Source organism: Gopherus evgoodei, chromosome 3, assembly GCF_007399415.2.
Source record: "Gopherus evgoodei ecotype Sinaloan lineage chromosome 3, rGopEvg1_v1.p, whole genome shotgun sequence".
Classification (NCBI taxonomy): domain Eukaryota; kingdom Metazoa; phylum Chordata; order Testudines; family Testudinidae; genus Gopherus; species Gopherus evgoodei.
This window is the reverse complement of record NC_044324.1, coordinates 22894215-22921649: the sequence shown is the minus strand read 5'-3', so window position 1 is coordinate 22921649 and position 27435 is coordinate 22894215. Positions and strand designations below refer to the sequence as shown.

General features: G+C 44.8%; 1 protein-coding gene across 14 annotated transcripts in view; it reads left to right on the top strand.

Annotated features, from left to right (window-relative positions):
- Positions 1–27435, top strand: part of SUPT3H (SPT3 homolog, SAGA and STAGA complex component) — a 520171-nt gene that overhangs the window by 314857 nt on the left and 177879 nt on the right. For all 14 annotated transcript variants that reach the window (XM_030555257.1, XM_030555249.1, XM_030555250.1 and 11 more), the window contains 3 exons: positions 19554–19640; positions 24133–24223; positions 26312–26448. In XM_030555257.1, coding sequence (XP_030411117.1) covers positions 19554–19640; positions 24133–24223; positions 26312–26448 — 315 coding nt within the window. The remainder of the gene's footprint in view (positions 1–19553; positions 19641–24132; positions 24224–26311; positions 26449–27435) is intronic.

The window sequence follows — 27435 nt, the reverse complement described above, 5'->3', positions numbered from 1 at the left end:
TGGAGTATTACAGAAATATTAGTATCTACTTCACTAGTTACTTGGTTATATGATGGTGTGCTAAGGACCATAACTAATTCTTAACTGTTGCACTTTTTGGCCAAGGACCTAGAATGTCCATTTTGCTTCAAAATCCAAGTTTGCTGTATTTATTTATGGTGATACATTGTTTTGGTGTAATCTTGAAGTTCATCACCAAGGAATTTTCAGTGTCTTACTGATGACCTCTTTGATTTTTGTATCTCCCAATCTTCTTGATGGAGAGATTCCTTTCTTTGGCAAGAATCAGAAATTGGCCTTTCACTCTGAAAACTGCAGTGCAGTGTGAATCCTTACAAATTCAGTTCTTCACTTGGAAGATCATCTGAAAGTTCTGAAGTCTTGCTTCTCTGGGGTCAGAGACCTTCGCCACACACCTTCTCCAGCACCAAAGGTTGTCTCGTGGGCAGAGGCTTGGCACCACTCTGTCACCTTTGCCACACAGGAAGACTGATGGGATGCTCAACTGCGAGCCCACTAAAGGAATGCGACCTGTGCCAGGCCACTCCTCCCCATCTGTTCAGTAGCTGGCACTGTTGACTCTGGGCCCACAGAGAGGTCCATCGCCTCTGGCGCCAAGTGGAAGACTTAGACCTTCCCTCCACTCCGGAGACCTTCGAGGCAGCCGGGGATCTCATAGCCCTGATGGATCCGCACTCTCCCGACCAGCATGAGAGATCATCAGCCTCAAAGCCTCTGGCACCGCAGAGACCACCAGTGCCATCCAGGGATAAACCAGTGATAACACTGCACCGATCGTCCTCTCCCCAGCAACACTGCCCGGCACCGCTGGGCACTGCACCACCTTGGTCGCCATGCTTGCACACCTCAGTGTCTGACTCTGAGACTGACTCCTGTGTGTCCCAGAGGAGCAGGCACTGGTAGCAGCAACACACTCAGAGACTAGAAATGGTGTAGACCTTTTAACCTGTGCCGTGGCCAGTGCAGTGGCAGATGCCAGCACAAATGCCAGTGCAGTGGCCCTTCTGGACCCTGTGGGCATACCATCAATCCTAGAGGTCCATCTCCAGGCAATCTGTCTCGGTCACATCCGATGGTTGGGCTGCGTCCAGGACCAAGGATCTTTTGTGTAGCACCGCCACCATGGCCAGCACCGCAGCCAGCACTGCAGTCAACACCACAGTCGGGACAGAGTCTGGTGCAGCAGCAGACAACCGAGACTGTTTCGATGAGCCAGATGGGCAGAAAGGACCTGGTCTGGCACAGACCTCCTCATCATTTTCACCCAATAAGGCAGTGGCGGGAACCTTTTCGGGGCCTCCCCCTCCAGATAGCAGAGCCCACCTGAAACTCCTGAGATGGGTGGTACAGAATCTGGGTATCCAGATGGATGAAGTCACTGAGGTGTCGGATCCTATCATGGACATCTTATCCCCAACAGGCCCTCCCAGGCTGGCACTTCCCTGATTAAGACCATTCAGGAGACTACTAAGATCCTGTGGCAAACACTGGCCTCTCTGATCCCCCCCAGCAAAAGGGGTCATGGGGAAATATTTTGTGCCTTTCAAGGGTTATGGATATCTATTCACACACTCCCCACCGGAGTCGGTGGTGGTGGCAGCGGTCAACGAGCAGGTGAGGCAAGGGCAGCAGGGGCCCACTATCTGGCCTAAGGATGTAAAGAAGCTGGATCTCTTCGGGAGGAAGATATATACCTCCAGATGGCTTCAGCTTCGCATTGCAAACCAGCAGGCTATTCTTACCTGGTACAATTTTAAGAACATAAGAATGGACGTACTGGGTCAGGCCAAAGGTCCACCTTGCCCAGTATCCTGTCTTCCAACGGTGGCCAGCATACTAACATACCAACCCAAAGCCTGGATCTTTCTTTATCCTTTTCTGCCCATCTGTCCCATTTCTACCGTGCATTGCCCCAGATTGCCTTGGACTGTTGGGTCCTTCACATGGTAGAACAGGGATATTCCCTCCAATTCAATTCAACCTGCCCACACACACCCATTCCCCGTCCCTCTTCAGCATGAAACCTGTTGGCAGGAGCAGTGGAGGAGATTTCGTTGGAACTAAGGGATTTTACTCATGGTATTTGCTAATACTGAAAGCCAAAGGGGGGCCTCAGACCCATTTTGGATCTGCACAACCTCAACAGGTTCATGAAGAAACTAAAGTTTCGTATGGTCTCTTTGGCCACCATTATCCCATCCCTGGATCGAAGAGATTGGTATGCCACCCTTGACTTGAAGGACACATGTTTCCACACTTCCATAATCCCACCCCACAGGCGTTTCCTAAAATTTGTAGTGGGGTGCACTCACTATCAGTTTACAGTTCTTCCTTTTGTCCTATCATCAGCTACTCGGGTATTCACCAAATGCATGTCATTCGTAGCCGCCTTCCTGAGGAAGAGGCAAGTTCAAGTATTCCCATGCCTCGACAGCTGGTTAGTCAGAGGCCATACCAGAATACAAATGGAATAACAGGTCAGTCTGATAATGTCCATGTTTAACATACTGGTTCTCCTGCTGCACAATGCACAAAAATCGACCCTAGCCCCCACTCAGAGAACAGAGTTCATAGGAGCAATGTTGGACTCATGACAAGCCATCCTACCTCAGTCTCGCTTTCAGGCTTTCTCGTTATACAAGACCTCATATGGTATCCCACGACTATGCTAAGGAATAGCTTAAACTTCCTTGGGCATATGGCATCTTGCACATATGTAGTGCAACACATGAGGCTCAGACTCAGACCTCTCCAGGCCTGGATAGCATTGGCGTATCAACCGAGCAGAGACAGTCTGGACACCATGATCACACTCCCAACGCGAGTCCTCGAGTCTCTTCACTGGTGGCTTGATCCCCAAGTGGCGTGCACAAAGGTTGCCTTCTCCAGACTGTGCCCCTTGTTGTGTCTGGTCACCGATGTGTTGGCAATGGGGTTGAGGGAGCATATCTCAGAGAGCACAGAACTCAGTCCGCTACTTCACATCAACGTCAGGGAGCTGAGAGCAGTTTGTCTGGCATGTCAGACCTTGCAGCCTTATTTGGACGGCAGATGTTTATCAGTCCTGATGGACAACACAACAGTGATGTTTTAATTTATATAAACAGATAGGGTGGAGCATGCTCCTCTTCCCTATGTCAGGAAGCCCTCAAGCTCTGGGATTTCTGCATAGCCCACTCGATACTCCTGGAGGCTTCCTACCTCACTGGATCTCAGAATGAGCTAACGGACCATCTCAGCAGATCTTTTCACAATCAGGAGTGGTTATTCACCCAGAAGTGGTAAACAATATCTTCCAGTGGTGAGGAGTTCCCCAGATAGACTTGTTTGCCACAAGGAGCAACAGGAAGTGCCTACAATTCTGCTCTTTCTTGAGTCAAGCCTGGGCTTGTTGGCAGATGCATTTTTCCTTCCCTGGAAGGTTCACCTCTTCTACATATTTCCTCCTGTTCCGCTTGTTCAGAAGGTCCTCCTCAAGCTCTGGAGGGATGGAACCTTGGTAATTCTGGTGGCACTAGTCTGGCCAAGACAACATTGGTACACCATGCTGCTGGAGTTATCAGTGGACACCCCAATCACCCTGCCATTGATTCCAGACCTGATCACTCAGCATCTTGGCCGGCTCCAGCATTCCAATCTCGAGTCACTCCACCTCACAGCTTGGAAACTATGGTTGAATCTGGTAGAGCGCACATGCTCGGACCTCAGTATAGAGGTTCTTTTTGGCAGTAGAAAACCAGGGTTACCTACTTAGCCAAGTGGAAGGGATTCTTGATTTGGTGCTCGCAGAGCCATATCTCTCCGATGCAATCTTCAATACCCTTTATCTTGGACTAACTGCTAACTGCTTACTGCTCTATTTGTCCTGTAAAGTGGCATTCCTGGTCACAATAACTTCAGCTAGAAAGGTGTCTGAGCTCAAGGCCCTTACGTCTGACCCTCCTTATACCATCTTTTACAAGGACAAGGTGCAGCTTCAGCTGCATCCGGCGTTTCTCCCAAAGGTAGTCTCTCACTTTGGCGCTAACCAGGACAGTTTTCTCCCAGCCTTTTTTCTGAAGCCTCATGCTAACAGCCAGGAGTAAAGGCTCCAATCCCTGGACATTCGGCGAGAACTGGCTTTTTATATTGTACGAACAAAGCTGTTTCACAAGTCGAACCAGCTGCTTGTCGTGGTGGCCAACAGGATGAAAGGTCTCCTGGGGTCCTCCCAAAGGATATCATCGTGGATCATGTCCTGTATCCGGGTATGCTATGACACAGCGAAGGTCCCTGCTCCCATGCTGACTGTGCATTCCATTATAGCACAGGCTTCCTTGGTGGCCTTTTGGCCCAGATCCCAATCCAGGAGATCTGTAGATTGGCAACGTGGTCCTCGGTCCACACCTTCACTTCCTATTATGCTATTACTCAGCATGCTAGGAATGATGCAGCATTCGGCAGAGCGGTGCTTCAATCAGTGATCCCATGAACTCCTACTCTGCATCCAATGTAAGGCTTGGGAGTCATCTAATTGGAATTGACAGGAGTAAGCACGGGAAGAAGAAAAAACGGTCACCTACCTCTCGTAACTGTTCTTTGAGACTTGTTGCTCATGTCCATTCCAAACCCACCCTGCCTTCCTCTTTACTGGAATACGCCGGCAAAAAGGAACTGGAGAGACGGTGGGTCGGCAAGGCACTATATGCGATGCCATGAAGATGCGACTCCACAGGGCGTCTGGGCTGATCCAACATGTACTGCTAGGGGAAAACCTTCCAGCGACTGTGCACACGGCACGCACACAACTAATTGGAATGGACATGAGCAGCACATCTCAAAGAACAACAGTTATAAGAGGTAGGTAACCATTTTTTCTTCACATTACTTCAATTTTATCTGAAGTATTTGGTCTTCTTTTTGCAGCTCTCTGGAAAAGTGTTTTTTTGGTTTTGATATCTGCTAAGCCAGAAGAGTACAGTCCATGTCAGTTCTCCTTTCATCACATTCCACAAGAAAGTAGCTGAATGCTGTTTTAATTTTCATTTGAAACATTTTTTTTTCCTCTCTGGTAATCTTTTGTCTGCCTCAGGCATAGCAATAATGTGTTTAATCTTCATTTTCTAATAGGTGAATGTGTATTAATTCTCTGGCTTATGACAAAAAAGGAAACCAGACAAGTGTTGCTTAGTTTTGTGTTACATTGCAAACATTTTCACGTAGCTCTGCTTTATATACCTGTAAAGTTTACTCAAGCTACAGTTTTATATGGGCTAAATCCTCCCCACAGTAACCCTGCTGAAGACCACTGGCTAGCACCAGCATAAAAGAGAATAGTATTTATTTAGTATCTTGCATCTAATTTAATGAAACAAATATGGAGTAAATATTATTTTCCTGTATAATCAATTTAATGATACGGGAGGAAACATATTCGTATGCCCACAATGCTGCATGTAATTAGAACATTAGGATAGAATGTAAGACAACAAAGAACATTTTTTTCTGCTTTGCAAAAGTAGTAATCACATCAAAATAATCCTAAATGGTGCCTGGCTTTGGCTGTCAGGTGTGTTTGAAACCATAGGAGAGGAAACTGATATAATGTAAACCTCACGTGTTGGTGGGCATACCATAATAAACACTGTGGAAAGAATAGAAATAATTAGTGCAGAAGAAATATATTTAAACTAATAGCTCAAATATCAGAAAACATATAATTTAGTCAGTGCTTAAGAGAGCTAAATGATTATTTTAAAAAATTCTACAAGAATGGTTAACTTTTTTATTTCTAATAATTTTATAAATTAATTCGTAAGGAAAAGCAGCATTAGGAATCATGAAGGGCAGTCAGACACATTTAGCTAGATGCAATGTGTCCCTTAAATACACAACTTGGAACTAGCTGCGTACATACTGATGCAAAAATGACAGAATTACTTATGCAAGTGGGAAGTCCAAGAGTAGGTGGTTTCAGTATTATTTCTTTTAATATTTTCAGTACTTATTTAGGCTGGGATTTTCAGAGGAGCTGAAGGGACCTAGGCACCCAACTCCCGTTGTCTTTCAGTGGGACCCCAGTACGTATCCCAGGATCTAGAATGTATGTAGTGGGTGGGACAGGTGCTCTGAACCCAGCAGTTTTCCCCTCCTACCACAAAGTTCCCTGCCGGAGGTGGTGGTGATGGCAGTTGATTTTGGAGTTAACATCTTTCTGAACCAGTATTTCAAGCTGTCTGCAGACCCATGCAGACATCACTGCATCATTTACATTCAGTTCACGTTTTTCAAACTTTACTTCACAACTGTAAGAACTGCAGCTTGTTTTTGTTTTTAATATAATGAAAGCTTCAATTTTTGATCCATATTGGCTTTTAGACAATACCAACAATGCAATACTTTCTTTCCATGTAGATTGCAAAGATTATGGACTTGAAAATATTGAACCTCCAGCTTCAATTCCAGAATTTAAATGGAAAAAATAAAGAAGGGAAATTACAATTTAACTTGCTGAAGTTTAATTTAAAATTTGAGAATTGTTCATACTATCCTTAAAGTTCTTCTGTGTGTTTTAATATTTGAAAATTGTAGCAGGATGCAGTTAAAATAGTAATATAAAACAGACTTATGAAATATCACAGCAGACCCTTTGACTTAAGGCTTGACTTTTATTGAAACAGCAATATGTGTACAGGAATGATGGAAGTAATTTTAATAAAGTAGTGTATATGTGCTTCCATTACTTAATTTGTTTAATGTAATAATAAATCACTTATTTGCATCTATCAACAAGTAGGTTTGATAGTATGGAAAGGCTTAGGAAATGGACATTCACTCCTTCCTCCCTCATTTGGTGTGAGTGATTGTAGTTTAACGTAATTTGTTTGATACATCTAAAATGGGGAGGAAAAGGTGGCTATAAGGAACCCCCTCACTCTCCGCAATAGGCTATCAGCGTCCCTAGACCCTGCATGGCAGTGGAGAGCAGCGACCACTCCCTCCTCCTACTCAAGTGGACAGAGAAGCAAGGAGAGCCCTGAATACCAAACAGCCCGAGCTGGTAGAGGGAGAAGTAATCTGCACCAAGAAAAGGTTGGCACTATTTATTTCCCCATGGAGCAAGGGTAACACAGGGAGTGAAGTGAGATTCTCAGCCCCAGTTTTGTCCATGGTTCTGTTCCTGGGGTAGCAAGGTTTGGGCTGGATTGCAAGATGCTAATGCAGCACTTTGAGTTAGATGTGGATTGTAATATTCATCATGCCTCGGTGTAAATATACCAAATCCAAAGTAGCATTCAATTATGTCTCTTCATTTTCTTTGTTTCCTCTTTTTTAACATTCTCCATGGATAAAATTCACCCTATGCCCATCTCAGCCCTAGAATAATACTCTGGCTTTGTGCAGGGATGTCCATTGGCATGAAAGTCACTCCACACAATGGGTAAGTTACTACTCCACTTGATCCATCTAGTTAAAAAAATGGCTGACTGGATTTTTCTGCTCTGTTTATGTTCAGAGAGGTCTTTTGCAAGAGATGAAGAACACCACCACCAAACATGCTGAAGGCCATTTCTCCTCTGCCCCTTTTTTTCCCTGTAAACATATGCTTGCTGACTTTTCCGTTTCAGGTCCGCTGATGTTACTGGTAAACACCCTCTTACAACATCTGAGAAAGTATGTGTACAGTCAACAAAACAGTGAAGTTGACTATGTCCAACATTTTGTCAAGCGCACCAGACAAACAGACCTGCACAATTTGCCACTATTCTGTCTCAGTTGCAGTAATCTTTAGGATTTATTTTTAATAACAGATGGAAATGTGAGGATAGTTTCTGGATTCCAGCTAATGTGTTCACTGTGCAGTTTAGAAGAGAGGGGTACAAAGGTTCCTCCAGGCACACTGCAGTCTGAAGGCCACTGTGTGCAGGGCTGGTTATCCCCATCGTACATTAGAATAATCTAAAGACTGCTCTGTGACATCTCCACACCACCCTTTGGCATGATTCCCCTGGAGCCCGATAGGGCTGATGAAACAAGAGGATCAAACTAGTGATTTTCAAGTTGATGGCTTCTCTTTCACTAGAATAACTGAAAAATTAGTTTTGTTTTTTGTATTCTTACAAATACTTGTCTGTATTAAGGTATTTTCAAGGCCACTTCTAGGACACTTTGGTTTCTTCCATTGGTGGTAGTTTGGTAATTCATGACGGGGACCTCTGGGAGTTACTATAAAAGAAACAAGGCGAATAATAAGGAAGTCAAGTGACTTGCCAAAGTTCCTGAGTGAGTGGCTCACTAAGATTTAAAGCCCAAAATCTGTTCAGATTCCTAGTCCTTTGTGTTAATCATACCACCAAACAGCTTTCTATTTTCTTACTGTCCTCTTTACACCTTAAACTGACTGCTGATTTTTAGCACAGAACAGAGAGGTAGATCCTGAAACGTGTAGAAAGATAAAAAGGAAGCTTGAAGGCTCAAAGAATTGGTAATTGCTGCTGCTCTTTTATGTTCGATATCACTTCTCTGAATATGGCCCAAATTGCAACATCTGAAAGTTATCATCTGATGGCTGCTATGAAGGAATAGTGAAATAACTTGGTGATTTCTGTCTAGCTACTAGTGAACAAATATCCGTATTTTTAAAAACATCACAAATGATACTCTTGAAAGCAGTGTCTCACCAGTGTGTCCAGGGACTGATTTGTCATGGAGGCTGAATTAAACTCCCTTAGTCCAGATTGGGGTTGAGAATCATGTCACTACATCTAATTAGACTGCTGAAATTCACCCTCTGAGGAGGGCTAGCAAAAGTCTGTGCACCACTAAAGATCTCAGAATAGAACACAGGGCTTTATTGTCCAAGTTTGGCACCCGGGCACCTGTTGCACCATTAAATACACTTCAAGAAAATGTATTAGCCTTGATAATGGCTTCCTAATAACTGAAAAATTAATTGAAATCTGTCAGCCTGCAAAATGAAGCTTGCTTTTTCAGCGCACAGTGCAGGGATTTTGTCCTGCATTTAAAACACTGTGCCCCTACTAAACCTTCACATGCTAGTGTGCTATGATAATAGACCACATAAGGTAGTCGTGTGCTCAGTGCACTGTGTCTCTTTAAAGCCCATACAGTGCTGACTTGTAAAAACACTTTTTAATATCTTACCCTAGTACATTAAAACTAGAATTTCTGGAGAAAGCTTTATTTGCCCATAAAAATGGTATATGAAAAAGCCTAAAATTAAAAACTGTGTTTACGTCTAACACTTAACGTGCCTTCAAAGTATACTGGTGTACTATGTACAGAATATACTAAAAGCTACTTATAGCACTCAATCCAAGTTCATAGTAAGCTATTGTTGCATCTTTTTGGCACAGCGGAAGATGAAGAGAATTATTATTTTTGATACATGCATAAAAAACCCCAAACTGTAACAAGATGAACTATGATCTAATTTACCTGCGCATAATGAAAGCAAAAACATAGTTTCCTAAAGCATTATTTTTGGCTCTGACCACTTTAAAGGAATGCAAACGTTCGCATTTAGCCTTTCTTAGCACCCTTCTTTAATGTAGTTTAAGAACTGTAATGCTTGTTTCACAAATACAGCCTGGTTGGTTTCCAGCCTTTTATCTATTTTATTAAAATATTTTCTTTAAAATGTTTGCCGCAATTGTTCGTTGTGGAAAAATTCATTGTGAAAATCCAGGCAGTATTGATTGAGGTAACTGTTACTGTCACAGCAGAGTGAGTACTCCTTTAATCAAATTTATAATGTGCAGAAGTTACAAAAAGAGAGAGAGAAATAACTAGCCCTAAGGTGACTATTAACATAATCTAGTTAGGCCATTAAACAAGTGATTAAGTTTTAAAATATTATTCCCCAGTATTTCTTCTCAGATTTTAAAATATAGAAAAAATATATACTACTTTCTAATGTGCAAAATTGTAAAACACACTTAGTTTTCATGAACTCATTTTCACTGCTATAATTAGGGTTATTTCAACACTTCCATTTTCAGGGAGTCATAATTTGACTGTAATAAAAATATAATCAGACTCTGAGGTCTCAATTTTTTTCTAATTTTGAGAAAATTGGGCTTGCCTTTTTTTCCCCTAAAAGGCTAAATATGTTTGGGTGCTTCCTGTGCATTAAAATAGCTCAACATAAAATATTCTTCTTTGAGTGGTTGTTCATGTCCATTCAAAGTAGGTGTGTACGCGCTGCGTGCACGCCAGCCGGAAAATTTTCCCCTAGCAGCGTCCGTAGGGTGGGCCCGGGCGCCCCCTGGAATGGCGCCACCATGGTGCCCTATAAAGGGGCCCGCCGACCCTCCACGCCCTCAGTTCCTTCTTACCACTCGTGACGGCTAGCTGGAACTTCTCTTGCGTAGCATTTTGGCAGTGTCCTATCCTTACCATTTAGTCCGTGTATTCAGTTATTTTATAGTTAGTTAGATCTTTTTATATAGTTTTTGTAGTTGGGGGGTTCCCCCCCCCGAGTCTTCATCGCTCGCTGGGGCATGGCCGGGTCCTGCGGGTTCAAACTCTGTGAGAACTGTGGGAAATTCATGCCCAAGAGTGACCCACACTCTGCGTGTTTGAGGTGCCTCGGAGAGAGCCACCAAAAGGACTGGTGCTCTATCTGTAGAGGCTTCCGCCCACGAACTCTTAAGGACAGGGCTCAAAGACTTAGAATCCTCCTGATGGAGGCGGCCCTACGACCACCCTCAGACCCAGAACTGGCCGAGGCGGGACCCAGCACGTTGTCCTCGGTGCGGAGTGCATCAGGCATCAGGACTTAAGGCCCAGCCCAAGTCGTCGAAAACCCGGCACCGGACGGAGTCGGGTCATAGGAAGTCGGCCTCAGTGCAGCACTGCTCACCTTCGCCAGTGCCCGCCAAGAGAAGAAAGCTGGTGAGGGATCGGTCACCCCACCAGGATCCGAGGACGACACTGTCCGCAGGTGTAAGCGGACAAGCTGGGCTGCAGCCCTCGGCGGTTCCGTTGACTCCCGCACTGCAGAGAGGGCGGTCAAGTCCAGACCAGCCTAATTCCCCAAACCTCAGCGGAGACATACGCCCACCGTCGACGCCGGAGGCATCGAGGCGGCCTCAGGCCTAATGTGTCTCCCGGCACCGGCCTCCCCGCATCGTAGGGAGTTGCCTATTGTGGCCCATCCACCAGTGCAATCTAGAGGCAAGCCAGCCATGCTGTCGCCTCCCTCCCGCACCGTGCTGTGAAGGCGGCACAGGACCAGATGAGAGGCTCCCCGCCGCCTCGGCACCACTCTCCTTCGGCACTGGGCGCTGCTCCCCCCAGGTCCTCATACTCAGAGACCTCAGACTCAGAGGCAGACTCCTATCGCTCCAGCTGGTCGCAGAGCAGGAGATCGGTGTCGGGGGTGAGCCACCAGCGTTACCCACAGTGGCAGCAACAATGGCAGCCACCCTCGCAGTGGCTGTTGTGGACTCCCTGGGCCTACCATCAGTCAGTATGCCAGGTGTTTGGCCCTCGGTCACGGTCGGCTTTGGTGTCCTTGACGTCAGTGGCCCCGGCACAGCTAACTCCCCCACTGGCACCGTCGCCGGGCAGGGGTGTGCCATCATCAAGTTCAGCACCCCCTAACCGGGCAGCAGCACCGGCAACGGCTTTCATTCAGGCTCCGCTGGCACCGCATGATACGCCAAGTCTCTCACTGGCCACCCCGGTACCGGCCGCAGTGCCGCATTTAGACTCGGAACCAGCACCACAACCTCAATACCGTGTGCCACAGGACCCCAGGGGGCCGCATGCACCGGAGGAAGGGCCGCTCCATGTAATCTCCTCGTCCTCCTCCCCCGATGAGGCGGTCTCGGGCACAGCTGCGGCACCGGCTCTAGAGGACACTCGAATCCTCCAACAATTGCTTCGGCGAGCAGCTCAAAGCCTCGCAGTCCAAGCGGAGGAGATCGAGGTGGACGCGGACCCTGTAATGGACATTCTGGCCCCCTCAGGCCATCCAGGGTGGCCCTCCCACTGATAAGGACTATAGCTGATATGTCCCGCACTCTATGGCAAACACCAGCCTCACTGGCCCCTACCGCCAAAAGGACGGAGCGGCGCTACTTCATCCCCTCTAAAGCACATGAACACCTGTACGCCCACCCTTCCCCGGACTCCCTGGTAGTAGATGCGGCTAACCAGTGGGAGCATCAACGGTTTCAGGGATCAACACCGAAGAGTAGGAACGCAAAAAGACTTGAGCTCTTTGGTAAAAAGATGTGCTTCATGGGGGAACTCCAACTCCGCATTGCCAATCAACAGACAATAGTAAACCGATGTGGCCATAACACGTGTTCAGCCACGTCGAAGTTTGCAGAACTTCTTCCCCAGGACTCAAGATCAGAGTTTCAGCCCTAGTGGAGGAGGGCAAACTGATCTCTCGAGCCTCCCTCCAGGCCGCCTTAGGTGCGGCAGACTCAGCCTCACGCACCCTGGCCACAGGCCTGGTCATGCGGCGGGGAGCCTGGCTCCAGGTCTCGGGCCTGCCCTGTGAGGTCCATCAGACAATTCAAGACCTCCCCTTCGAAGGGCAGATGCTGTTTTTGGAGAAAATGGACAAACGTCTCCATAGCTTGAAGGACTCGAGGGCCACACTTTGCTCACTGGGCTTGCATACCCCCATGACCCAGCTCAGACAATTTAGGCTGCAGGTGGCCCCTCGCCCATACCAGCCACAGACTTGCCAGGAGCTGGGGCGCAGGCTGGGCAGAAATGGCAGGAGGCGTCACCAGCACCACTCCTCCGGCCAGGCGTCTGGCCAATCGAGACCACCATCTGGGCCTAGACCCCCTATTTGATGGTACGGTTGAGGGCGACCTACCAATTGAGACACTGGATCCTTCCACCCCTACCTTTGGGTCCCGTCTGTCCCACTTCTACCGTGCCTGGTCCCGAATTACGTCGGACAAATGGGTGCACTGCACGGAAGAGAGAGGATATTCTATCCAGTTCTCCTCCCTTCTGCCCCACCAACCTCCCTCCCCGTCCCTCTTCAAGGACCCGTCTCATGAGCAACTTCTAATTCAAGAAGTGAAGTCCCTCACGGAGGCAGGGGCGGTGGAGGAAGTCCCACGGGAGCTCAGGGGCAAAGGCTTCTACTCCCGGTATTTTCTCATACTGAAGGCAAAAGAGGGCCTGAGACCCATCCTAGACTTGCGGCGGCTGAACAAGTTTCCTCACAAACTCCAGTTCCACATGGTCTCCCTGTCCTCGATTATCCCCTCCCTGGATCCAGGAGATCGGTACGCCACCCTCGACTTAAAGGACGCCTATTTCCACATTGCCATAATTCCATGGCACTGTCGGTACCTCAGGTTCATCGTGGTCGACATCCATCAGCAGTTCACAGTGCTCCTGTTCGGCCTGTTAGCTGCTTCCAGGGTCTTCACGAAGTGCATGATGGTCATGGCGGCCTTCCTGCACAGGCAGGGCATCCAGGTATTCCCCCACCTGGACGACTGGCTCATAAAGGGCCGCTCCAAGGAGCAGGTAGAGACCCAGGTGTGCTTCATCAGGCGGACCTTTCTCGATCTTGGCCTCCTCTTGAATGAAGCCAAATCCACCCTGTCTCCAACGCAACGGATAGAATTCATAGGAGCGGTTCTGGACTCCACACACACCAAAGCATATCTGCCGGAGTCCAGGTTCTGGGCAATTTCTGAGCTCATCCTCGGACTGAACCACGCCCCGGTCACCACGGCGCAAATTTGCCTTCGGCTGCTGGGCCACATGGCGGTGTGCACCTATGTGGTGGTCCATGCCAGACTCTGGCTTCGCCCGTTGCAGTCTTGGTTGGCGACAGTTTATCGCCCGGGCAGGGACCCCCTGGACTCAGTGGTGTCTGTTCCCCGCTCGGTGCTGAGCTCGCTACGGTGGTGACTCGACCCGTGGGAAGTCTGCATGGGTGTCGCCTTTGCTGCCCCGCAGCCCTCCCTCTCCCTAGACAGACGCCTCGGATCGAGGTTGGGGAGCGCACCTGGGATGCCTCAGGACGCAGGGCTTGTGGTTGCCAGAGGACCTCGAGTTGCATATCAGTGTCAGGGAGCTGAGAGCAGTCCCCCTGGCGTGTTTGACCTTCCGGTCTCACCTGGCCAGCAGGTGTGTTTCAGTCTTTTCAGACAACACGGCGGCAGTCTTTTATATCAACAAACGGGGGTGCACACTCCTCTCCCCTCTGCAGGGAAGCTCTCGTGCTGTGGGATTTCTGCGTTCACAATGCCACTCACCTGACAGCGTTCTATCTTCCGAGGCAGCAGAATGGTTTGGCGGACCCCTCAGCTGCTCATTCCAGGATCATGAGTGGTCCCTCCAATGGGATGCGGTGCGCTCAATTTTCCGGCGCTGGGGCTTTCCCCGGTTAGACCTGTTTGCTTCAAGGGAAAACAGGAAGTGCCGATGGTTTTGCTCCCTCCTGGGCCGCAGTCCAGGGTCTCTGTCGGACGCCTTCTTTCAGCCATGGGAGGATGGTCTGCTCTACGCCTTCCCTCCGATCCCCCTGATACACAGGGTGCTTTTAAAGGTTCGCAGGGATCACGCCAGGGTAATCCTGATAGCTCCGGCGTGGCCGCACCAGCATTGGTACACGTCACTCCTGCACATGTCCATTCAGGCGCCCCTGATGCTGCCCCTCCTCCCGGACCTGATCACGCAGGACCGGGGCTCCCTCCACTATCCGAACCTCGAATCCCTTCATACAGCCTGGATGCTCCATGGCTGAACCCGGTGGAATTGCAATGCTCCCAGCAGGTCAGGCAGGTGCTGCTGGGTAGCAGGAAGCCATCAGCTAGGGCCACCTACCTGGCTAAACGGAAGCGCTTCTCCATATGGTCGGGTCAGCGGGGTCTCGACCCACTGGGGGTACCAATTCCAGCTGTCCTTGACTATTTGCTTCACCTAAGACAAGTGGGCCTCTCTCTTTCCTCCATTCGCGTTCACTTGGCGGCCATATCCGCTTTTCATCCCGGAGAGGAGGGTGCCTCGGTGTTTGCGAACCCGCTGGTTGGGCGTTTCCTCAATGGTATGGACAGGCTCTTCCCACATGTGCATCAGCTGACCCTTGCTTGGGACCTGAATCTGGTCCTCCCTGTCCTCTCAGGGCCTCCCTTCAAGCCTCTGGCTTCGTGCTCCGTGCTATACCTGTCGTACAAGACCGCCTTCCTGGTGGCGATAACCTCAGCCCAACAAGTGTCAGAGCTTCGAGCGTTAACATCTGAGCCCTGTACACAGTCTTCTATAAGGACAAGGTCCAACTTAGACCTCATCCGGCTTTCCTACCCAAGGTCGTTTCACAGTTCCAGATGAGCCAGGATATCTCTCTCTTGGTGTTTTATCCGAAACCACGCACCTCCAGCGCAGAGCAGAGGCTACACTCCCTGGATGTCCGCAGGGCCTTGGCCTTTTACATAGAGCATACCAAGCCGTTCAGATGCTCAACCCAGCTCTTTGTCACAGTGGCAGAAAGGATGAAGGGGCTTCCGGTCTCGTTTCAGCAAATCTCTTCATGGATCGCGACTTGCATCCGGGAATGCTACCGTACAGATAAGACCCCCGTCCCTCCGGTCACGGCCCACTCCACTAGGGCACAGGCCTCCTCTGCAGTGTTCCTGGCTCAGGTTCCGACTCAGGAGATTTGTAGAGCAGCCACATGGTCCTCCATCCACACGTTCTCATCTCACTATGCCATCACGCACCAGGCTAGGGATGATGCAGCCTTTGGTCACGCAGTACTCCAGTCAGCAGTGATCTCCGACCCCACCTCCTAAGGTTAGGCTTGTGAGTCACCTACTTTGAATGGACGTGAACAACCACTCAAAGAAGAAAAAATGGTTACTCATTTTTTAGTAACTGTTGTTCTTCGAGATGTGTTGTTCATGTCCATTACAACATCCACCCTCCTGCCCCTCTGTTGGAGTGCCAGCAAGAAGGAACTGAGGGGATGGAGGGTCAGCGGGCCCCTTTATAGGGTGCTGTGGTGGCACCACCCCAGGGGGCGCCCAGGACGACCCTACGGACGCTGCTAGGGGAAAATCTTCCAGTTGGCGTGCACGCAGCGCGCGCACACCTACTTTGAATGGACATGAACAACACATCTCGAAGAACAACAGTTACTAAAAAATGAGTAACCGCTTTTTTTCAAATATTGACTAAGCATTTTTAATAATTTAAAGATAAAAAATTATTAATATACAGTAACTTTGCACTCAAACTACAGCAAGTTCTGTTCCTAGTGCCCAACCTGAGTGCTCTAATTAGAGTAGGGACTAGGAACTGCATGGGACAATGGTGGGAAACAATCCTACATCTTCACCGGGGTCAGGGCAGCACTGATACCACTCCAACTTGTTATGCAGCCTCAGAATGGGAGTAGTCTTCATAGCCCCTACGCTACCCCCTCAACACCATGTTGGGTCAGTGGCAATAGATCCATTTGCCCCATCACTGGCTGTTCCACCCTAAAAAGCCACTGCACTTGAGGCTGACTTTGCTCCCATTGAAGCCAGTGGCAAAACTCCTATAGACTGCAATGATGCATCGCTGAACCTGACATTCCTAGGAAGCTGAGCTATGCAGAGCTTGAAGTATATATCCTCTGGGCAATTTCCTGAAATCCCCCTTCTCCAGGCAACTTGATCATAGGAATTCCACTGAAGCCAGGGCCCTCAGTGTCTAGGAAGGGAAGGAATTGAAACATGTTGTATATAAATAGTAACTCTGACAGTCACATAGGACAGTTCATTACAATACAATTATAGCTTTGCACTCAGATATTATGGTTGTATGAATCAATTATATGAAGGTTAACACTATAAATACATATTTTGCCTCAACCTGGACTATGTGGTGTACACTTTGAAAAAATTGCCTAAATACAATCCATATTTACCTGAATTCCTGTTACTCAGGTAAACGTGTGTACCAGTTCAGAAGTAGTTATGGTCTCTTCGAATAAATAAATCATATTTTATAACTTTGCATGAAAGAATTATTCTCCTGTTTTGCCTTTTTTTTAAACTGAGGAAATTTAAAATACAAAGCTTCGTTGTGTTTTCACTAAATTAAGGAGCTGCACCAACCAACAAAACCGAAAAAATTCAATGATACAGCTCCTATTGTGTTGGTATGAACTAAGGACATTAAGCCAGATTCTGATCTTGCTTGCACCAGTGTAAACCCAGAATAATTCTGTTGAAATCAGTGGAGTTAGTCTGGATTTCCTTGGGTGTAAATGAGACCTGAGTCTGGCCAAGTGTGCTTCGTTTACACCATTATTTCATTGGGAAGGAAGTAGAAGCCTCATTTTAAATTATTTTTGTCACATTCGTATCTCCATTATCATTTGAAAGATGATTTGTTTGTAGTTTACATAAATTAAGATGTCATTTTTGTGTGATTAGAAGAGTGTTGTAAGGATAATGCAAGTGTTTTAAACTATGGTATTTTCTGCACAGAGAAGAGTTACACTAAGATATCTTTTCGGTTTCAGTAGTTCTCCAATTTCATATGATATTTGAAAAAGCTGTGTTGCGTTATTGTCCATGCCAAGGTCAGTTTTTCAAAAACTTATAAATGTACTGGCCCAAATTCACACACAGGGTAACTCTATTGACTTGACTTGAGTTACACCAGGGATAAATGCAACCCATTCTTTTTATTTTTTTACCCAGCCTCTTTATATTTTATGCTGGAAATATAAATACCTTGTGTGCCCTCAGACTAATCAGAATAAGAAGCAGTTTTGCTTTTGCCAAAAAATAGAATGATCATTTTTCACATTCTTACATTTTCCAGTTCAGTTTCAAGTAAGATTATGTTACTGTGACTTCTGAATTCCTGAAAACTCTCTGGTCTCTGTAGCTGTAAAGGCCCAAGTGAGCATTTCAAGGAAAAATCTGAAGCTTTTCATGCAGTATGTTTTGTGTTGTGCATACCAGATACAGTTAACGTTTTGTGTGCATGTGATTAGTGTGGAAAAAAAATAATGCAGTCCAGTATTATGATTTATGGACTGAATCCTTTGCCCACTGAACACTTGCCAAAACGAAAATCTTTTTTTTTCCTCCTTTGGATATTAGAAACAGCTACTGTTTTTGTTGATCTTTTTAACTTCTGAATAGGTCTATTTCAAGACATAGCAGCATGGGAGCTCAGATTAATAATATACTTATTCAGCCAGTGATGCTGAGTGAAACCATTGCTAGCATGAGTACGAAGGATAGAATTTCTTCAAATTATTTTCAGGTGCTTTAATGTATTTCTGAAAGTGGAGTATGGAGGCATTTTTGCATGAAAAGAAATGAGATTTATATTTTTTGTATCATGTTGCAGGTGTACACATGAGTTTTAATGTAATTGTATTCCTCTCACAAGCTGAGGAAAAACAGGGATGAAAGCAAACATCTTGTGAAGAAATTCTCCTTACTGGAAAAATGTTTCCCAAGCTTGGGGTAGGGAAGCAACTAGTCCAATGAGAACTCTATGTCCCCCCCACCTGGTATTCAAAGTGACCGCCAGTCTGATTCCAACCCCATTGGATTCAGTGGAAGGAATCTCAGTGACTTAATCAGGTTTTGGATTAGGCCTCATTAGCCCAGCAACTTGTTATTTATCAGTTTGCCATAGGTTTGGTGTCAGCTCGTGTTATGCTGTCTTTAAAATGGACCCTTTTCAGAAATGGAGGTGGATTCTTAGCCCAATTTTCTTGAAGCCACCCACTTTGCCGTTGGTGTAAAGGGGGTTATTTATTATATGTTGTGCTAAAAGCTCTTCTCAGGAGTTCTTTGATCCATGGACAGAAGACTCAGTGGACTTGGAAGTCTTGGTGGCCTGTAGAGGCACAGCCTTTAGGCCACAATGATTACAATGTAGATGAAGGCAGTTCTTTCCCTTTGCACTCCCATGGCAGCCATAATCTAAGCCTATGAAATTGCTCAATTCTTTCTTTGTGTCCTTCAAGTCTGAGTGAAAAAGAACATTCCTAGCATATGGATAAGATTGGTACTGTTGAAAGTGAAGGTCTTTTCCCTAAAAATGTCTTCATGTATATTTATAGAATTAATGTTTGCTATTGCCCGGAAATTCTCAGCAGGATCAGCCAGCTAGTCTGCCCCTTTATAGGAAGAGCTTTGCTTTTTACTTGTCTGCATTTAGAGGACTCACATCTGTTCTCTAGACTGCACTAGAAAATTAGTTGAAGAAAAGAAACAGGGTAGAAATTACAATTGTGTATGCCGAGAAACAAGAGGTTTTACTTTTAAGTGCAGCATTATGCTTATTGAGATACGCCAAAAGTTTTCCAGTCTTTATATAATTTATGGCTGGAATTTTGGTTAATGGGAGTTGGATGACTGACTCCCTTAGGCACTTTTGAAAGTCCCAGCCTATATTTTTAAGATGATATATATTTTCCAGCATGTCACCACACAGTGTATTTATCTGAACTTATTTTGAAACCTAGTAAACACAACATATATTACAGGAGCAGTAGTTTTACATTTCTTTGTTTTTATTAGTTGCAGCAAGCAGCTGAAGTTTCTCAGCTGAGAGGAGCTCGGGTCATCTCTGCTGAAGATCTTCTGTTTTTGATGCGCAAAGATAAGGTACAGTAATAAGCTAGTCAATTTGTATTATGAATTGTAAGTCTGACAGTGTGGATGTTAGCTTAATGTGTTTACTTAGTTTAAACCAAGGGTGGCATCCCTTATGAATAGCAATTTGTAAAAGAACAATATCATTATAATTAGTTTTGTTTTAGTTTCTGGAATAGCTTCAATTTATCGATTAGATTTTTCACTTGTTTTCACCTGCACTGGCAGAGTGATGGCAAATTGACCTACTAGGTTGGTTTCATCTCAAATAATAATTTAGACTATGATAAGCCTTAGCCTCTCTCTCCCTTCCACTTATATCATCATCAATCATTATAACATCCTTCCACTTACCTGAACTCTGGATCCTGATGTGACACTTGGCACAGCTCTATCCTTTCCCCTCTCTACATCTAGAATGTCAATAAATCATGTCTGGTTTTTTAATTTCCCAAATCATCTCTCTTCCTTCTCCCTCCCTCCCAAACAAGCTTCTAAAACCCTGGTTGATGTCCCATTCCTCTCTCATTTTGAGTACTGCCACCCTCAAACTGAAAACTCCAGTTAATCCTGAATGCTGCAAATAAAATCATCTTGAACTTTCATTATTACGAATGTTTCCTCCTTATCTGAATCCTTCTGCAGGCCTCTGATCTCCTTCTACATCAAATTTGACATTTTCATCAATCAACATGTCTTATTGTATTTTGGTGTCCATCTTCAACAACCAGCTGTTGTCTGCACTGTCACCAAACATGAAATACCTTCTCTAATCCTGCTTGACACTTCTCCTTCAAATCCCTCTCCTGCTTCGTCTTCCACTGCTGACCTCCACTTCCTCTCTCTTACCCTTGATTTCCTCAAAATAAGAACATGTTATCTTATAAAAATAAACTACAATATCTGATAGACTCGTCGGCAATTCAGCATTCATCCTAAAGTATTTTAAGGGCAGGAACTAACAAGATGTATATATTACCTTTTTTTCCTCATTGTCTACTTAGATTGTAAGCTCTTTGCAACATGGACCATCATTTCATTATTATTCCAGGGGCTACCAGCAACTTTGTTGTTAAGGTTGCCTTTTATAAGACCTCATTTTCAGTTGCTTATAACTTCGTCAAACTTTAACCATTTGGACTGAAATTTTTCTTGCCAAGCGTCTGCCTCAGGCTGAAATGTTGTGGAAAATTTCAACTAAAATGGTGTAGACTTTTCTAAGAACTAAGCTAGGGACAAATACACTGTTTTGGCCATGTTAAAAAAATTCTGGTGACCTCTGCTTTGAGAAGCTCTACTCCCTCCATTCTGTGGAATATGAACTTGAAATTCGGCAAAAGTGTGGCCTGTGTGTCAAGAATGCTTTTTGCCATCCCCATGAAAATGCACCCAAATTAAGTCAAGGTATAAGCCTTTGAAAAATAGTTTGCACATGCTCAGTAGAGACCTCCTAGAGCTTAACAGATAAAAATTCTAAGGATTCCATCTCTAATGGGCATGCTCCAGATGACGTGACTGAGCATGACTTTCTGTGCCCTGGCAGCTCTAGGCTGGTGCAGGCCATGTTGGGCTGGGTACAAGAATTGAGACCAGGAAACTTCTCTCCTGTGCTCGCAATGCCCCACCTGCTGATGTGCAGCATGGAGGAAGAAGCTGCCCAATATAAATACAGAGGGGACAAGAGCCAACACTGGTGGGGCCGGAGGGAGAGAGAAATTGGTATAAGGAGCTTGGGGGAACCCATGATTAGGACTGGAAGATGGGGGGGAACTGGGACTGACCGGGCAAGGAGACTTGTATTGGGAACAGGGGGTAGAGACTAAAATTGGCTGGGCAAGAAGACAGGAAATGGGAAGCAGTGTGACAGTGAGAAGGAGGTGGGGTGGGGTGGGGAGACAGATCTGCTGAGGAGCTAGGATGCAGGGGGACAGCTAGGACTGGCTGGGCAAAGAGAATAGGAGAAAGATCTGGGTGGAAAGAGGAGCTTGGATGAGAAGGCTGGGAACGAGACAGGGAAGGGAATAACTTAGGTGAGGAGGGAGGCATCTGGAGATGGAGGGAAGGGAGAAAAACACATTGGCGTTTCAGCCAGCATGGGGGAACTGGAACTGACTGATCAAAGAGACTGAAGACGAGCTGATGGGGTGGGAAGGAACTGGAATGCCTAGGCAAAAAGACCAAGACTGAGAGCAAAAGTTGGAGTGACAGTTTGGCAAAGAAATGGTAAAGCACGAGCCTGAAATGGAACCCAAGATTCCTGAGTCTCACCATTCCTCTACTGTCAGCAAATATTTATGAAACCCACTGGCAAAGTGTCTCGTTCCTCTCTAGCAGAGGATGGCTAATTACTACTGCTGTCAGTTACTCCGTTGGCTCAAATGGCAGAGGTCTGTGTGGTGGATCTGCAGATTCCAACCCTGCTGATGATCCATGTGATGTCAGCGTAATGCCACATGATGTATTTTCTGTTTTTTTTAGTTTGCTTTTTAATAAATTAGAAAGTTACACGCAAAAACTGTGCTAAAAGAACATTATTAAGGTTGCAAAGTCAAGCACTCAAAAGTAAGGAAACTGAACAATGAGGAGAAAACAAAATATTGAGTAGCTGCTGATGAAGTAAACTTTGTCCATCCTGTGCAGTGAATGACGCAGGTGTCTTGTGGAAGAAATAGTATGTGGTCATGTAATTAAAGATCCATACACCTCAGGGTCAAAATGGGCAACTGTAAATATGCATTTCCTAACTTTCAAGTGCTTGATATTTCAACTTAAATAATGTTATTTTAATGTAGGGGGGTTTTTTAATATAATTTCTTCTTTGAGTGCTTGCTTATATCGATTCCAATTAGGTGTATGCGTGCTGCATGCACGATTGTTGGAAGTTTTTTACCCTAGCAACACTCGGTGGGTCAGCTGAGGTGCCCCCTCAAGTGGCACCTTCATGGCGCCGGATATATGCCCCAGCTGACCCAGCGCCCCCTCATTTCCTTCTTACCACCCGTGACAGTCATTGGAACTGTGGAGCACAGCTTCGCTGATCTCCACTCTCCCTAGCATTTGCTTAGTACCTGTTGATAGTTGTTACTAGTTACTTAGGATAGTTAGAATGAGTTTACTGAGAGGGGTGGAAGAGGGTCTTCTCCCCTATCCCGGTACCCTGGAACATGCCTGGGTGTCCGGGCTTCCAACCCTGCTTGGCCTGTCTGAAGCCGATGCCAACAGGAGACCCCCATGACTTTTGCCTAAAATGTCTGGGGGAATCCCAAGAAGTGGACAAGTGCCGCATTTGTAAATCCTTCAAGCCGATGACTAAGAAGGAGTGGGACATTAGACTGAAGCAGCTCCTTGTGGAGACGGCACTTAGCCTGGTTCCTTCTTCTGATCACCGGAACTCAGCACCGTTGTCTTCGGTGCAGAGTGCCTCTGCGGCACCGACTAGCCCTGCATTGGTTCGGACTCTGCTAAAGTCTCGCAGCGCCAGATCTCGCCGGCACCTCCACCACGGCGCCGGTCCTAGTCTCCGGGCCAGAAGAAGCAACCCAAGCAGGTGCCAACTGCTTGTTTGCCGGCTCGACAGTCAACAAATGAAAGAATGTGGACTAAAAATGTTGCAATTGTTTTCATTCCCCAGATTTGCAAAAAGAACAAGTTTTCAAAAATCAAAATTTTCTTTGATTTTTAAAAATATTTTTAATTTTTTCCACCTTTTCCTTTTTTCCTCTTTTTTCTTTGTCTCACTTTTTCTTTCCTTAATCACTACCCTTTTTTTTTCTGTTGTCTCCAAATAGGGTAAGAAAGGAGAGAGAAAGGAAAAACAATAAACTAAAGAAACCTGAAAAGCTGAGAAACAGCTACAGTTTGTGTTTTCTGATTTTGTCAAAACACAAATTCTTGATAATTTTTCATTTTGAAAAATGGCCTATTTTTGACACATCACTTGAAAATTTTCATCTCTAATCACAAAGCATGACATGCACACAGTAGCTGTTAGGCTTCCAAGAGGGTGTTTGAGGAGGATGGCTAGTGTGCACTCAGAGCTCCTGGAACTGTGTGTTTATAAGTCTAAATTTTCAAAAGTAAAGAATGATTTTGGGTGCCCAACGTGAGATACCTTAAGCAGCCTGATTTTCTGAAAGTGTCGAGCATCCGCTTTCTGAAAATCAGACCCTTTACTGATTTGGCACCAAAAATCACCTGTCACTTTTGAAAATTTAGGCCAGCGTCAATAGAATTTTTATCACTGCACTATAATAAATCTGTAGAGGGCCCAAATTAGCAGCTGCTCACGTTGATGATTCCTTAAAGTCAATGGGATTTTCCATGCATTGAGCTGCTGCGAAATCAAAGATTCTGGATATATTTAGTAAATCTTACATATTAAGTAATAATATATGTACTTTGTCTCTGCGTACACACAGTGTATGTTCTATAATGATCCCTATTCTGTAAAGCAACATTTTGTATACATTTTAATCATTGTTAATGTACTTTTTTCCTCCCTTAGAAAAAGCTTAGAAGGCTGCTCAAATATATGTTCTTCCGAGACTACAAATCTAAAATTGTCAAAGGCATTGAAGAAGACGATCTCCTTGAAGGTAGAAAAACTTGGAGATAATTTTGCCTTTTAAGGAAATAATCACATTGTGCACTGTGTATCCCAACAGAAAATTATATACCCCCATCTAAATAGTTTTTGACACTCAAAATATTGGCTTATTTGGCAAGTCCATTTAACCTTTTGCTTTTCCATTCAGATACTTCATAAAAGTTCAGTATTTCCATTCACCATCCAAATGATAAGTAGGACTGTTTAATGTCAGAACTGTGTTGAACTAAGAAACTGGTGCTGATTAAAAGGCTAATTGATTTCAGTATGTGTAACTTAAATGTGGCAGCTACAGTGTGCAAGAGAGAGGTACATGTCTTTGAAATTCATTTGAGTGGACATTTGTTAATTTATTATCAAGGAGTTTTGACATATTTTATGAAGCAACCATAATCTAAAGTCACTTAATACTGATATATGACCAGAACTTTCTTCCTGTGTTGTTTGATGTTTTAAGGAACCAATGTATAGTTTAAAGAATTGGAAACACTTTTCCTTCTCCATTTCATAAGCAAGTCACAGAATTTATAATAAATGGGCATAACTTTTAATCTAAGTAGATTTTGTTTTTATCTTGGGCCGAATCTTCAGTTAGTAAATATCCATTTAACTCCACTGAAGTCAGGGAAACTATGCTGATTTACACTAGCTGAAGAGCTGACCTCTCATTTGCAGACAGTAAGGTTAGACCCTATGAGAGGTAAATCTTTCTTGCTTTGAACAGATACTTGAAGGAGTTTCTTTCTGTTTTACACTTTGGCAAAACTTTTGTAACTTATCATGCCAATAAAGTCTCACTAAGTTGAACTAAATTGATTTGAATTAAGTAGTAAATTACAGTTTTCATATCTAAATCTTCTCTAAGTCAGAAGCTTTTGAAAATGCCACTAAAAAGTAAGTATTCCTCTGAAAATTAAGAGTCAAAATGTCAAATGTGGTTTTACAGTTGCAGCCATGAATTCTAAGCACACTATATTTGCACATGCAAATATAGTGCTGGAACTATAGAAGCCCCATTTGAAAATTTGACCCTCCTTTTTTGTGGTCTCATCTACTGAACTTGCTGAATTTTCAGTTTATATCAAAATGAGGTTCCCAGCCTTCATATAGATAGGACATCCTGTGCCAGGATTTCTTCATGGGTTACTTAGGAACTGGCTTGTTGTCTTCCTTCCCCTTTTTCTTGTTTGTTTCTTTACTCTTGGTAAATAGGCTGTGTCTCCAACTATCTCCCTAATTGACAGTGGGATGAAACAGGCTGTCTGTGGAGCCACTCCTGCTCTAATGCCAACAGTTTAGTTAACTCTTTTCCCTATGGTCTTCTGGAGTTTGGCTGAGGGGAGACCTGTCTTATCTCCTGTCTTAGCAGCAAAGTTGCATTTTTAGGTTTGTGTGATGATTGCTTTTAGGACATAAGGTCATTAAGATTGACTGACTGCCATGTATGGGTTTGGGAAGGAATTTTCTCCCCTATGTTTCATTGGCTGAGTGTGTGCATGCACATGAGTCACCTCCCCTGGAAGAGTCTGTGCAGATCAGTTGGTAACAAGAAAGGGTTTGCAAGTGTTTGCTTACGAGTGGCAGGGCAGGGGGCATATCAGTTATGGTTGGGCCTAGGGCAATTTTGGCTCGGGTGATTAACTGGTAGTGCCTTATTTGATATAGTTTACTTTCATATTGCACTCTGGTTATGAAAGGCTGTGATGTTAGTCATTAACGTTGCAGTTGGTAAGTCGTTATCAAGGCCTCATTTTCCAAACTCTGGTGTGTTTGGAGTCAGCAGGAGCTAAAGATGGTGTGAGGATATAAGTAAAAGCAGGCCCTCACAACTGTGCACAGATACAGAGCCTCCCATGAACAAAAATATTCTTTTCCAAAAGAGGGTTTGAACTTAATGACTAGAACATTTAGAATATATTTGTCATCAGAATGGGAAGCACTATGTTGTTCAAACAGGTCCTCTCTTTTAATGTTTTTATTGAAGTAGGCCTTGCAGATGTAAAGAGTCACAGATGTAAAGAGTCACAGATGAACCAAAATAACAGACTTGTTTTTAATTTTGTTCACCTTTCTATAGACAAATTCAACAGTAGCAGTGTCAACAAACGTCAGAAGCTGGCTCAAGACTTTCTCAACTCTATTGATCAGACTGGGGAGCTCTTGGCTATGTTTGAAGATGATGAGATTGATGATGTTAAACAAGAGCGGATGGAGGTAATTTTTGTCCTTTTCCCTACTAGGGTGACCAGATGTCCCAATTTTATAGGGACAGTCCCAATTTTGGGATCTTTTTCTTATATAGGCTCCTATTACCCCCCAGTGCCCGTTCTGATTTTTCACATTTGCTGTGTGGTCACCCTATTCCCCACTCACATCGAAATCCAGAATAGAAAGGAAATGTGCAATAGATTTCATACATCATGTTGTTCTGATATTTTTTTTTCTTGCCACTTTTCAAATCATTGATACCTTTCTAGGTAGATGGTGTAAATAGAATCTTATTTCCATATTTCTTCCAAGAAGGAAATGTTTCTTGTTATCCTACCTATTCATGCTGAGAGGTAAGGGAATGGACTAGATGTAGTCATAGATCTTTCAATCCATCTCAGCTTTTTCCCTTGGATAGACAGCAAATTCTATTCCAAAATATTGCGATTAGAATAGTTCCAGTTGTGAGGAAGTCTTTCTGATTACTCCTTTTCTTTAAAAACATTTTCCCATATAATATATAATCAGCTTCCTTTTTCCATGTTAGCGTAGCTTAGAAATACAGTGGAAAATGTTCTGCTCCCACACCACACAGTCTTGAGCTTACCCTTCTCTCTTTAAAATCTGCTTCCTTTTCTACATATACATTTAAAGTCTATCTTCATTATTATTTCAGAACTCTGCTCTGAATGTCTTTCCTTTGTATTATTTATAAGATCTCTAACGCATCGTTTGCTTTTAAAAAAGTTACATATTTTCAGTGGTAGAGAGGTGGTAGGGTTTTTTTTGTTGTTGTTATCTTCTTTGTGGTGAGCTGTCTCACATATTTAGCCATATTTGACGACTATGCCTTCTTGGTTCTTCTATCTGCTGGTGGATTTCCTAAGAAGCCTGGATAAAAAATAATGTGACTTTCATCCTGTGCTAGAATAGTGGTTTTCAGTCTTTCTTATACTGGGACCTCCCATTCCAGTTAGGCAGAATCTTGCCAGG